Below are 13,807 nucleotides of genomic sequence, written 5' to 3'. Positions count from 1 at the left end.
ACGCCCCTTAGGAACCTAATGACCAGGTCGTGCTGTCCCAGAGGCTACCCAGCACTTGGGTCATGATGAGCGGCCGTAGCGGCTACATACATTCCCAGTGTGGAGGGGGAGAGGATCTCCTCGTCCTGTCCAGACATGGAGCCCAGGTTCTGCCTGGGATGCCGTAACGTGCCCCTTCCCCTGGGGAAGCCGTTTGCCAGGGGGAGTGGCCAGGGGGGAGTTGTTGTCAGAGCCTCAGCTCCGAGGACCAAGTCCTGGTTAGGTCAAAGGGGTGTAACTAGTACCACTTGATGCTCCTCTTCCCTGGCCTTGCACAGGACCTGTGCAATGAGGCTCACTGGGGGGAAGCGTACTTCCGCTTGTCCCGCAGCCAGCTGTGTGCAAGGGCATCCGTGCCGAGGGTACCTCGGACAGGGAGTACCAAAGCGGACAATGGGTGGAGTCCGGGGAGGCAACAGGACCACCTGTGCCTGGCCGAACTGCCCCCAAATGAGCCGGCTGCGCGGGGAGGGAGTCGCCACTCTCCGCGAGGCGTCGACTGACGAGAGAGCGCATCGGCTGTCTGGTTCAGGACGCCTGGGATGTGTGTGGCTCGCAGGGAGCTGATCACCTGCTGACTCCAGAGGAGGAGGCGTCGGGCGAGTCATGTTAGCTGCTGTGAGTGAAAGAATACGCCACAGCAGCTGTGCTGTCCGACCGGACCAGCACGTGCTTCCCTGCATGAGAGGTAGTAGCCTCCTCAATGCAAGTAGCACAACCAACAACTCTAGGCAGTTGAAATGCCAACGCAGGCGGGGGCCCGTCCACCGCCCCGACACTGCTTGCCCGTTGCACACGGCACCCCAACCTTGCAGGGAGGCATCCCAAAGGGGACCCCTGTCCGCAAGAAGGTCATGGAGACCAGGGGGTTAGGGTGTGTCGGCAGAAAAGCGTGTGACCATACGCCTGCTGCCGGTGTGCCACGCTCTCCAAGGAACTTGACTCTGCAGCCAGTGTTGGAGCGGTCGTATGTGCATCGACCCGAGGGGGGCCCCCCCCGCCGAGGATGCCATGTATCCCAGGAGCCTCTTGTTACAGGGGGACCGCTGACTGTCTGATCTTCAGGCAGTTCAACACTGATCGGGCGCGCTAGTCAGTCGCGCTGCCTCTGGGAGGCCGCGAGGGTGCGGGCTTCCTCGTCGCGGGTCTCGCGCCCCCCCCGGGGGGGGAGCGGGGCCGCTCGTGAGGACAGAGTCGAGTTCCATACCGAGAAAGAGGATGCTCTGCACCGGGGAGAGCTTGCTCTTTTCTCAGTTGACCTGTAGCCCCACCGATCTAGGTGCCGGAGCACCAGGTCCCTGTGTGTACACAACAGATCTCGAGAGTGTGCCAAAACTTGAGCCAGTCGTCGAGATAGTTAGTACCCGCACACCTCCTTCCCAACGGGGAAGGAGGGCGGCTTCCACGACCTTCGTAAAGACTCGTGGAGACAGGGACAGACCGAAGGGGAGGACCCTGTACTGATATGCCCGTCCCTCGAACGCGAACCGTCGGAACGGCCGATGTCGAGGGAGGATCGAGACATGAAAGTATGCGTCCTTCAGGTCGATTGCCATGAACCAGTCCTGACGCCTGACGGATGCCAGGATGCGCTTCTGCGTGACCATCCTGAAAGGCAGCTTGTGTAGGTGCCTGTTCAGAACATGCAGATCCACGTTAGGGCGCAACCCTCCGCCTTTCTTGGGGACAATGAAGTACGGGCTGTAGAACCCGCTGAACATCTCGGCCGGTGGGACGGGCTCGATCGCTCTCCTCACCAGAAGGGAGGCGACCTCCGCCCGAAGTACGGGGGCATCCCTGCCTCTGACTGAGGTAAAAGGACGCCCCGGAACTTGGGCGGATGTGAAGCGAACTGAATCGCGTAGCCGAGACGGGTCGTCTTCCTCAGCCAGCCTGACAGTCTGGGAAGCTGAGACCAGGCTCCCAGAACTGTGACAGGGGGACTAGAGGTTTGATCTGCTTCATCGCCCCCGCGGAGGGTGGTTCGATGGCTAGCAGTACGGATTCCTTGCAGTACGGAGGACCCCCGGGGAAAAGATCGGCTCTGCAGTTTTTCCTGCCTGGCGATTGTCCGGCTCGACGCACTGTCTGTCTGAGAGTGCTGAAGGCTGGTGTTTATACTCGACATTGCGCTTTGCCATGACGCAACGTCGAGTTTGCCGTTCACCGTCGTGCAGAGGGTGAGAGCGCCTGTGGTAACCCAGAGAGAGAGGAAACTCTCCTTTTTGAGAGTAAGTGGGAGCCAGCCCCACGGAGGGGGCCAGCAGATGGAGAGATGGGGCAGGATCCGTCCCTATCCGACTTCCCAGCAATGTGGCTGGGGTCGGGCCAAATGGTAGCCTCGATCCCCCTGAGGTCTTCCCATGACGGCCGCTTCGCCGCGGCTGCTGATGGGGCGATGGTCTCCTCTTCGCTGTCTCCTCCAGGGGGGGCCGCCTGAGTGGGGGGCACCAGAGCTGGAGGGCGTTGAAGAGGACCAGGGCTGCTGGGAAGCAGACAGTGCACGGGACTCGACGGCCGAGGCGGCCGAGTTGCGGCACGGAGGACTGCTTCTTACTGTCGAGAACCCTCCGGGGGAGGCCGCGTGCGGGTCTCGCGCCCCCCCGACGGGCGGGTGAGTGGGGCCGCTGCGCTCGACAGTAACACCAACCAGCCCCCCCTTGCGAGACGGGTGGTCGAGAAAGCGGACCTTCTCGGCGTTACTCATCTGCGCAAGGATGGCCAGAGGAGTTTCTCATGGACCACAAGTGTGGACATCGTCCGACCCAGGGCCCGCGTGGTCACCTTGGTCACCCGTAGAGCGAGGCCAGTGGCGGCGCGGAGTTCCTGCATAAGTGCTGGGTCAGTCTTACCCTCGTGGAGCTCTCTCAACGCCTTGGCCTGGCAGGAGCCATAGCGTGGAGAGAGGAGGCAGCTTGGTCCGCCGCAATGTAAGCTCTCGACACCAGAGATGCCGAGACCCCACATGCTTTGGACGGGAGTCTAGGTCGAGCCCCCCCCAGGTGGCCACCGCCTACGGGCATGAGCACCGTGGCGGCATACTCCACCTGGGGGACAACGACGTATCCTCCAGCTGTCTCAACCTCGAGGGAAGAGAGGGTGACAGAACTTTGTTTGACGTGAAACGTGCCGGGAAGGGGCATTCCAGGTCTTACAAAGTTCCTCATGCACCTCCGGTAAACACGGCACTAGGGGCGGGCACGGCTTGGAGCCGCGCTCAAACCCGAGGCGCCATGTAGCCAGCCGCGAGCGCCGGGAGAGGCAGTGCGGGCACTGCAACCCAACACTCACGGCGGCCCGGGAAAGCATGGCCGACATCTCGACATCCGCTTTTTCCTGGGCTCGACCCCCCGAGGGAGGGAGCCGAGGAATCGTCGGAGTCGGATTGCAGTACGTCACCCCCCGATGCTGCAAGAGAAATCTCATCATCACGCATCGTGTCCGAATACCTGATTGAGGAATAAGACGGCGGACGTCTTTTGGGGAACGGTCAGACGAGCGAGACAGGTGTGAAGGTCCGTGAGCCGTGGCTGGCGGATTATCGCTCACAGTAATCCTCATATCACCCTCGCTGCTTGCCATAGGGACGGCAGGGCCGTAGTCCTGCGCCACGGAACGGGGAGCAAACGAGTGGTGGCTGAGTCCCTGGGAACACAGCCACCTGTGACGCAACGTCTGAATCGTCACCGCCCGCAGTGCGGGCAGGACGTATCCACAACGTCTGCCCCAGCGTACTGGAAGCAGGCATTGTGTCCGTCCCCCTCCTCGATGAGTGTGTTGCACCCATGAGAACAGCGGGACAAGCCACGCTGGAGAAATTTGCTCTTTTAGAAAAGGAAATTTGCTCGAACACCTCCGGAACTGCCGAGACGCCCTGGGGAGAGTCACTGCAGGAAGGGACCGTCCGCTGTCCACGTCGTAGATTCCAGCAGGATACCAGCGAAGATCTGGAAGACCAGCGAAGATCTGGAAGATCAGCGAAGATCTGGAAGTGCTCATCAGATGCTTAGGCTCTGAAGAACAAAAGGTGAATGAAAAGCGAAATTTCATTCGCCAATTTTCATTGGCCTTTTCTAAATACTCAGAAGATGATAGGTTCTCAAGACAAACCCCATTCTGTCGGTTCGACACAACGTCGAGAGACCGACAGAAAGGGAACCAAACGTCACATGTGACTTGTTCAAGGAATCCACGTTGAAATTAAGCGAACAAACGCTCAATGTTTTCCCCACGTGAGCTGGAACGTCTTTAAAAATTAACTTCAACCACGCATTCCTACTGTCGGAATCCGAAGGAAGGTTATGCAGCGACTGTGTTCTTCCACAACCAGGCACTGCACAATATTTTGCGATCTTTAACGTCATGATGCTTACACTCGCTCTATCTGGTTCTGTGCAGCTTGTGTTCAGTACTGTCATGCGCGAACCAGTGGGCAGGGCTTGAGAAGTAGGCGTTGATATTCTTCTGTGGAAGCGGTGTTCAACCTATCCAGGTGCATTCCAGGACCTGCCGTTTGCTGAGCCTCGTGTCAATAACAGTTGTTATTTCAGTAACAAGGGCGTTTTCCGGTCTGACACTTACAGGATGTTCGCTTGAATACGATTCCCTCTTATATAACAAAAGCTCGGGTTAAAATTGTGGTCCTAGTTCAGTGGTTCCCAAACTTTTACAATGGCGTACCCCCCCAGGGATTTAACATCATTCTGCGTACCCCCTGTCTTACAGTCACAATTGTGGTCTCAAACATTTTTTTATTTGCATTTTAAATACATGTAATTTTCTTTTATCACACAATAAATTATATATGACTCATATATAAATAAATGACTCACTGTTTAATGAGATGGATGTGCTTGAAATGACTTGCATAACTCTGTGATGTTTGGTTGTATCGGAGAAAGTCTGAGTCTCAAATCATTCTCTATGCAGAGTCTGTGTCGATATTTGTTCTTTATGTGGGCAAGTGCTGAAAACCCACTCTCGCAAAGATACGTTGTGGAGAAGGGCAGTAATGTTTTCAAAGCGCGATCGGCTAAGGCACGATACTCTCCATGCAAGGCTATCCAGAAGTCTGTCAGTAATTTTTGTGCGAAGTCACATGCGGTACGTAAAGACGTGCGCTTACGCATGAGTGGACGCATATTTTTTGATTGGATTTCATGAATTTGACCTTTTATGGCACTACGTGACTACTATTTTGCTGTGTGTACACTAGAGGGAGCACGTCTTTATATTTAGCTTGTGAGAAAAACATGCCTGGTTGATTGTCAGGTGCGTTATAATTAAGTAAACAGTAGATTTCAGGATTTTGTTCACGTACCCCCTCCGTCACCTGGCGTACCCCCGGGGGTACAAGTACCCCAGTTTGGGAACCACTGTCCTAGTTCACTGCACATTTAATGTTTATTTTATTGTCACATATTTTTTAGAATGTTTCAGTTTTTTTAGCAGCTCAGTGTAGAGCTTCATCTCACTTTGTCAACTTCTTTTGCTGTGTCATAACAGGGTGGGATCTATGTATTGACCCTGTTGGACAAATATGCAGCAGGGACATCAATTCTGTTTGCGGTGCTGATCGAAGCTATTGGAGTGTCTTGGTTTTATGGTGAGTATTTGCTTAATGTCACATTGTCATCACAACAGGTACCATGGGTTGTGCACTATCCGCTTGTTAAGTCTGATGTCTGATGCCAATAACAAAACATGCTAAAACTGCTGACATGCTGTCAAATTATTGAAAAACCACAACAATCCTAAACTTTATCTCCATAATGAAATCCCAGATAGCCCAGATATTTTTTGAATGATTAAAATATTGATGTTAGAGATTCTGCCTGGAGCCTGTAATGCACACCTTGAGTTTATAAAAGTTGTGCTTAAATATGTGATATGACTAAATAGTGGTCATAAACAGCTGTTTAGATCACACTCTCGCTTGAAACAAGTGGAGGCTTGGACCCAAAAAAAGGGATTACTTACAATACATCTTAACAAGAGAATAGTCTTGCAGCATGTTTAATGTTGCTCCCAGAGTAATACTGTCACGAATCTCAGGGGGAAAGAACCCAAGCGCAGGCAGCAGTGGTGGTGAAGGGGTTAACACAGATTTTATTTTAAAATAAACAAAACAAAAATCCATGAGGGGGTGTAGAACAAGAACAAGAAAATAATATGCAAACACAGAACGAAGACTAACTAAACACTAGACTGACAAACACTTGACAAAGTTAACTAAACTGGACACTTACTAGACTCATGAAACAGCAACAACCGAAACACAAACAGGCAAAAACAGCAAGCACAGGATTCACACAAGAACAGGGGTACACTGGACGCAGACAAACTGAATACAATGACCGAGCACAGGACAATGACACATGAGGGTATTATATAGGGAGACAGTATTATATAGGGAGACAGACAAAGGATAATTACCTAGGGGCAGGTGTGGGTGATGAAACACTCAGGGAAAGTTAACGAGGAAACGAGATGGCGGGAACAGAGACGCTGACTGGAGAGAGAGAGTATGGAAGGCCGAAAGGTCAACAATCTCTCTCTCCACATAAAACCTAAGGCTTTGCCATGACTCTGCCAAAATACCAAGAAAACCATGACAAGACGAGGCAGAGTCATGACAAATACTGCACTGCCCATTTTAGAATAAAAGTTTGAATAAAACTCATTATGCAACTCATCCTCTTATAGTAGAGTGCTCTATAATCTTAAGAATCTGAACCTGAATGAGACAAAGCACATGTGCCGTGCTGCGGTCCTGCTGAGAAACGTTACACAGAAATAGCAAGTATAAAGCACACAACAGGAACCTGTCACGGATTGCAAACTTAAATGATTTATTATGATACTCAACATTTTATTCCATTAATGCAAGTCTCTTAATAACAGTGCCTAAGCAAATCAAAGCATCATTTTAAAGAACCCAAATGCAGTGGCTAACTGATGTGGCTCAGGATTGACCAAAACATTTATTATTTTTTTTTACTGCAGACGTGGGGTTAATTCTGTATATTCTATAACCCAAATATACCCCCACAACAGATCAAAAGCTAATCCATATTTCCCCCATATCAAAAAACCACGTTCAAAGCCTCAAAACTTCAAAATTCAAGATTATCACCTCTGCAGTCCATAATATTGCTTCCTGACTTCTGACGCTACTCAAATCTCTTTTAAATATATGACATAACTTTCAAACAAAGTTCTGTCAATGAGTACAGTACAGCGCGTTCAGATCATAGCTGATATTGTAACAACCTCTCCATCTCTCGTCAAAGCCAGGCCTGTGGAAGACAAAGGGAGATCTGGGTCGGAGGAGTCCGCAGACGTTGTCCCCGGGTCACTCCTCCCCCACTCGCCACAGGTTCCGCCAGGAGAACTGGGGACCGTGGAGCACAAGCCGGAGGGTACTGAGTCCCCCAGGGCAGCAGCACCCAGGACGAGGCCCTCCGGAGCGGTCGACCGTGAGGTGAAAGCTCCAAGTGGAACCTCACCCTCGGCACCGTCCCGGTTGGCCACAAACCTGACCATGTCAGCAAACCCAAGGGGAGCCAGCAGCCTCTTCTCCGACGGGACGAGGCGCTGAGTGAGGCAGCAGTTGAAGATCGCCTTCAACTCCGCCTCACCAAACTCAGACGACCTCGCCACCGTCGAGAATGCCCCGGCGAACTTCCGGTTCCCGTAACTCCCCTGACGGAACCCTAGCAGCAAGCGGGCTTGGGTGGCCCGTGAGGACGACGCCGTGCCGTCCTTTGGAGCTGCCTGCTGGGTTCGTTTTGACTCGGTCATTCTGTCCCGAATCTCAGGGGGAAAGAACCCAAGCGCAGGCAGCAGTGGTGGTGAAGGGATTAACATAGATTTTTTTTAAATAAACAAAACAAAAGCCCAAGAGGGGGTGTAGAACAAGAACAAGAAAATAATATGCAAACACAGAACGAAGACTAACTAAACACTAGACTGACAAACACTTGACAAAGTTAACTAAACTGGACACTTACTAGACTCACGAAACAGCAACAACCGAAACACAAACAGGCAAAAACAGCAAGCACAGGATTCACACAAGAACAGGGGTACACTGGACGCAGACAAACTGAATACAATGACCGAGCACAGGACAATGACACATGAGGGTATTATATAGGGAGACAGTATTATATAGGGAGACAGACAAAGGATAATTACCTAGGGGCAGGTGTGGGTGATGAAACACTCAGGGAAAGTTAACGAGGAAACGAGATGGCGGGAACAGAGACGCAGACTGGAGAGAGAGAGTATGGAAGGCCGAAAGGTCAACAATCTCTCTCTCCACATAAAACCTAAGGCTTTGCCATGACTCTGCCAAAATACCAAGAAAACCATGACAAGACGAGGCAGAGTCATGACAAATACTGCACTGCCCATTTTAGAATAAAAGTTTGAATAAAACTCATTATGCAACTCATCCTCTTATAGTAGAGTGCTCTATAATCTTAAGAATCTGAACCTGAATGAGACAAAGCACATGTGCCGTGCTGCGGTCCTGCTGAGAAACGTTACACAGAAATAGCAAGTATAAAGCACACAACAGGAACCTGTCACGGATTGCAAACTTAAATGATTTATTATGATACTCAACATTTTATTCCATTAATGCAAGTCTCTTAATAACAGTGCCTAAGCAAATCAAAGCATCATTTTAAAGAACCCAAATGCAGTGGCTAACTGATGTGGCTCAGGATTGACCAAAACATTTATTATTTTTTTTTACTGCAGACGTGGGGTTAATTCTGTATATTCTATAACCCAAATATACCCCCACAACAGATCAAAAGCTAATCCATATTTCCCCCATATCAAAAAACCACGTTCAAAGCCTCAAAACTTCAAAATTCAAGATTATCACCTCTGCAGTCCATAATATTGCTTCCTGACTTCTGACGCTACTCAAATCTCTTTTAAATATATGACATAACTTTCAAACAAAGTTCTGTCAATGAGTACAGTACAGCGCGTTCAGATCATAGCTGATATTGTAACAAGAGAAGCCACAATTCAAAGGAGGGTCCCAGGTGCCATTATCTTGAAATTATGTCCAGATGCTGCTAATTTTCTTTTTACGATGCCCCTTAGGCGTGGACAGATTTAGTGAAGATATTGAACGCATGATGGGCTTCAAACCAGGAATCTACTGGAGACTTTGTTGGAAGTTCATCAGTCCAGTCTTTCTATTGGTGAGTGATATGCCTGGGTTACATTACCGCATATACCCAAATATTTTGAGTCACAGCAAAGAGAGTCAGTTCATTTAGAAGTCAACACCACATGTCTTGAGCACATCAATGTTGACTTTATTAGGCCCAGCTTACTGACACCGAATGTTCTCCCTTGTATTAATTTAAAAATACCTCAGTGTTGGCCAGATTTTGTTTGCAGAACACAACAGAAGATATTTTGAAGAATGTTGTTAACAGAACAGCGATGGCACCCATTCACTTGCAATTGATTTTGGGTCCATACAATGAAAGTGAATGGGTGCCGCTGCTGTTTGGTTACCCACTTTTCTTCAAAATATCTTCTGGTATGTTCTGCAGAAAAAAAGTCATACAAGTTTGGAATGTCAATAGGGTGAGTAAATGATGACAGAATTTGTACTTTTGGGTTAAAGGGGTCATATGACAGCGCTAAAACGAATATTATCGATTGTTTTAGATGTAATGCAATGTGTATACACGATTTAAGGTTCAAAAACGCTGTATTTTCCACATACCGTGCTTGTTTGTATCTCCTCTTTGCCCCGCCTCTCTGAAATGCACAGATTTTTTACAAAGCTCATTGCTCTGAAAAGCGAGGTGTGCTATGATTGGCCAGTTTACCAGTGTGTAAGTGATTGGTCGAATACTGCAAGCGTGTGACGGAAATGTAACGTCTTTTACCATATTTGGAACATCAGGTTCCAAAGCGATTGTACTGACAGGTACGCCCACCTTACTTGCATATACATTTGGGCGGTCTTAGTCAAATCATACCACGAACTGACGTAGATTTCAGGCAGGTCTGGGTGAGCATTCGCTTTTAGATAGAATGTATCTTTTGTTCCGACACTTTAATTTTTGCAATTTTACATGTCTAATACATGCATGGACAACTTATAACACACCAAAGACACAGAAAAACACGTATTCATGCCATATGACCCCTTTAACTATCCCTTTAAGATGACAAAGGAAACTTTAAAAAGATGGCATGTCTTATGTGTGATGTTTAAGGCTTTAAAGGAATAGTTCACCCAAAACCTTTTTTTTAACCAATTACCATTTCCCCGTCCCTAAACTAGCAAAAGTACTTACCCTCACATTGTACTTACCAAACAGATCTCACCCCCCATTGACTCCCATAGTATTTATTTTCCCTACTATGGCAGTAAATGGGGGATGAGATCTGTTTGATTAATGACATTCTTCCAATTATCTTTCTCTGTGTTCATCAAAACAAAGACATTTATACAGGTTTGGAACAACATTAGGCTAAGTACTTTTTCTAATTTAGGGATGGGAAAATGGTCAGTGCGTGGTCTAAAAGGGGTCCCTATTCTCTTGATGAGTCATTGGTGTGTTTTGGGCAAAACATGCAGTAAACCAATCAGAGTATCATCTCCCATTCCCTTTACGAGTTGTGCTCGCGCCATGGCGAATTCGCTATTTACACGGCAGAATTTGCAAGAGAAAAGACTGGATGCTTCTCCAAGGTTAAAGCGCACGAGCAGACCATCTACAGGACAAGCCGGATTTTTTTTCCTTTATGTACACAATTATAATATTTTACATTGTAATCCATTTATTTTTAATATTTGGCATGTTTGTGTGCTGCTGCGCTTCCCTCTGTGTGTAATAAGCAGAATGTACGCTTACTGTGCACCCGCCTATAGGCGTGTATTACTAACGCGCTCTTTAAATAACCAAAAATAAATTGCGCCATTGACTTTAGACCAGGTTTCAGTCGGTCAGTGGCGCAGTCAATTTCAGTTGCTTCAAAATAGCAACGCGCCAACAATGCGCCTGAACACACCTCGTTTTCAGACCAGCACGCCCATGGGCGCACAAATGGGCGCAAATGCATTTTCTATGTAAACAATGTGGCGCAGGACGTGAAAATGAAAACTGCTTCGGGCTGAAACTTATCAAAAAACATTTGCGTTGCGCGGCTTGCGCATGGCGCTGCATTGCGCCGAGTGTATGATAGAGCCCTAAGACTTTCTTAGATAGGAGTAAAAATCGATTGACAAAAAACAGCACTGTAGAATAATTCTTATATTGTATTTCTGTACCTGACATCTATTTTGTGTGCAGTTTGTAGTGATCGCCAGCATTGTTACCTCCAGTGAGCTGAGATACGATGAGTATGGTTTCCCTTACTGGTCGAATGTGGTGGGCTGGTCCATAGCTTTGTCGTCCATGCTGTTTGTACCCATCTATGCCTTATACAAATTCCTTTGTATGCCAGGCACCTTAAAAGAGGTTAGAAACAAAATATATATTCATTAATGATTTAATGTATAAGTAAATTCGTATAAACTGCTTAACGTTCGGACTATATTATTTCATATATAGATGTTGTGTGGTCCTTGAATTGTTGGAATGTTTTATATTTCAGTGTTTAACAGTAAATGCGTAATTTGCAAAAGACACAAACATGCTACTGATGTCGGACTGTGTTCATAGTTTCCACAAGCACCATACTCTCTTAAATGGTTTCAGATGTCATCTAACACTTGAAGAACACAATGACACATTTCCCTGTTGCCATCTGTTTCCAAGGAGATTAAGTTTTGGTTTGGATCTGTGGTTCATTATTGTTGCCTGTTTGTGCTTTCTAGTTGACATATTTTTTAACTTTTTTTATTGTAGAGGATAGCATACTGCATTACTCCAGAACATGAACACCACATGGTGACGGAGGGTAATGTCAGGCAGTTCAAGGTAAGACCAGAGCACAATGCTAAATGTTCCATTGCTAAATATCAGTAATTTGTATTTATAAAGGGACATAGAATGAGATCCGGCCTGATAAGCATAACCCTTTGACAAAGGTTACATGTCCTCACATTTATTTCATTGTAAATGTTTTATATGTATCTTGTATGTATCAATAGATGATATATGCAGTCATTTATTTGACATGTCTTGTGCTTATTTTCAGCTAAGACATTGGTTAGCCATCTGATGAAGGGGTCAGGTGGGGGTGCCCAATAAAACGCTACTTGAATGCTGGAAAAGATTGTGTGTGAAAGAGAAAAGTTTCTGGAAAGGTCTATTAATGTACAAAAAGGGTCCCTATAAGAAAAGGACAGAATGAAGTTGGATTTGCGTGTTTCTCAACAACACACTATACTGCCCAGACTGCTCCATTTGTGTTCAGTGGTTGACTTGACTTTTTTTAGATTGTAAGGCAAAATTATTGTAATTGTATAATTAAATTTATTTTTTATAATCCATGTATTTTCCACTTTTATGATTTTTGAAATGAACTAAATTAGTTTGTAATTATTTTACTTTGTAATGTCATGGCTGTGGGTCACTTTTCATGAAAATGTCAACAAAACTGCTACAGGTATAATATCCTCAATGGCTGGGAAGTTGAGTGCGTGTTTATGTGGAATAAGGGTGCGGGGCATGTTAACTTACACTATACTGTATTTCACAGAGTGAGTTGTTGAGGTTTAGGTAACACACTGAAAAATGGAAACTCCCTTGATCCAGGAGATCTTTTACTTGATAAAAGCAGGCTTTGAGGGTTTTGAGTCATTGCTGTTTTCGAATCCAGCTGTGGGTTTTACCATGTTTTCCAAGAATGATTTGGTTTTGCAACAGCTGGGTTTCATCACGGGTCCACCAAGACTTATCTCAAGCACATCTTTCCTTTTTTGACACACCTCACAAAGTAGACGTACACCACTTTGTCAGTGCCTTATCTAGCCATACACTTCCTGTCATTAAGTCACTCATCCTCATGAAGAGAGTGCAGGGACACTCTTGTTGGGCATCTCATTGAGGAGAGAGCCTTCAGAATCTAATGCTAAGGGAACTTCATGCTTTTAAAATGAACTAAGATTCATTCCCATGATCTGCCTCAGATAGAGTTTTAGATCTCTTTGCTATTATTTTAATATTAGGTAAAAGGGATTTTTTATTTTTGTTTTGTGAGTTTGCTCAATGGACCAACATTAAGCATTAAGCTTTAGCTATTGCCTTGACTTCGAGAAACATTATTACACAAAAAATATTTACTACATGATAAATGCGCTACCTTGCGGCACTGAGCATTAAATGTCTTACATTTTAAAGGGATAGTTCACCCAAAATTGAAAATTCTATCATTTACTCACCCTCAGATTGTTCCAAACCTGTGTAAATTTCGTTGTTCTGCTGAACAAAAAAGTAAGATATTTGGAAGAATGTCAGTAACCAAACAGATCTCATCCACCATTGACTCTTATAGTATTTAATTTACCTACTATGGCAGTAAATGGGGGATGAGATCTGTTTGGTTACTGACATTCTTCTAAATATCTTCCTTTGTGTCAAGCAGAACAAAGAAACTTATAGGTTTGGAACAACCTGAGTGATGACAGAATTTTCATTTTTGGGTGAACTGTCCCTTTAAGAAATGTTGTGCCCCTTGAAGAGAATTATAGTATTGCTGATTTAAAATGAGATCATACATGAAACTCTATATATTGCTACTCTATATACTAAGTTTTTGTTAAGCTACTAAT

At 46.6% G+C, this 13,807-nt stretch overlaps 1 protein-coding gene across 1 annotated transcript in view; it reads left to right on the top strand.

The window, feature by feature from the left end:
- slc6a2 (solute carrier family 6 member 2) overlaps nucleotides 1-13,444 on the top strand; it is a 28,778-nt gene extending 15,334 nt beyond the window's left edge. Inside the window, exons 11-15 of the mRNA XM_057344634.1 lie at nucleotides 5,545-5,644; nucleotides 9,166-9,266; nucleotides 11,382-11,549; nucleotides 11,940-12,011; nucleotides 12,232-13,444. Of these exons, the coding sequence (XP_057200617.1) occupies nucleotides 5,545-5,644; nucleotides 9,166-9,266; nucleotides 11,382-11,549; nucleotides 11,940-12,011; nucleotides 12,232-12,255 (465 nt within the window). The 3' untranslated portion in view covers nucleotides 12,256-13,444. The remainder of the gene's footprint in view (nucleotides 1-5,544; nucleotides 5,645-9,165; nucleotides 9,267-11,381; nucleotides 11,550-11,939; nucleotides 12,012-12,231) is intronic.
- The last annotated feature ends 363 nt before the right edge of the window (nucleotides 13,445-13,807 follow it).

The sequence above is a fragment of the Triplophysa rosa genome, linkage group LG1, assembly GCF_024868665.1.
Source record: "Triplophysa rosa linkage group LG1, Trosa_1v2, whole genome shotgun sequence".
Classification (NCBI taxonomy): domain Eukaryota; kingdom Metazoa; phylum Chordata; class Actinopteri; order Cypriniformes; family Nemacheilidae; genus Triplophysa; species Triplophysa rosa.
The sequence above is the reverse complement of the archived record's forward strand: the minus strand, read 5'-3'. Positions and strand labels throughout refer to the sequence as shown.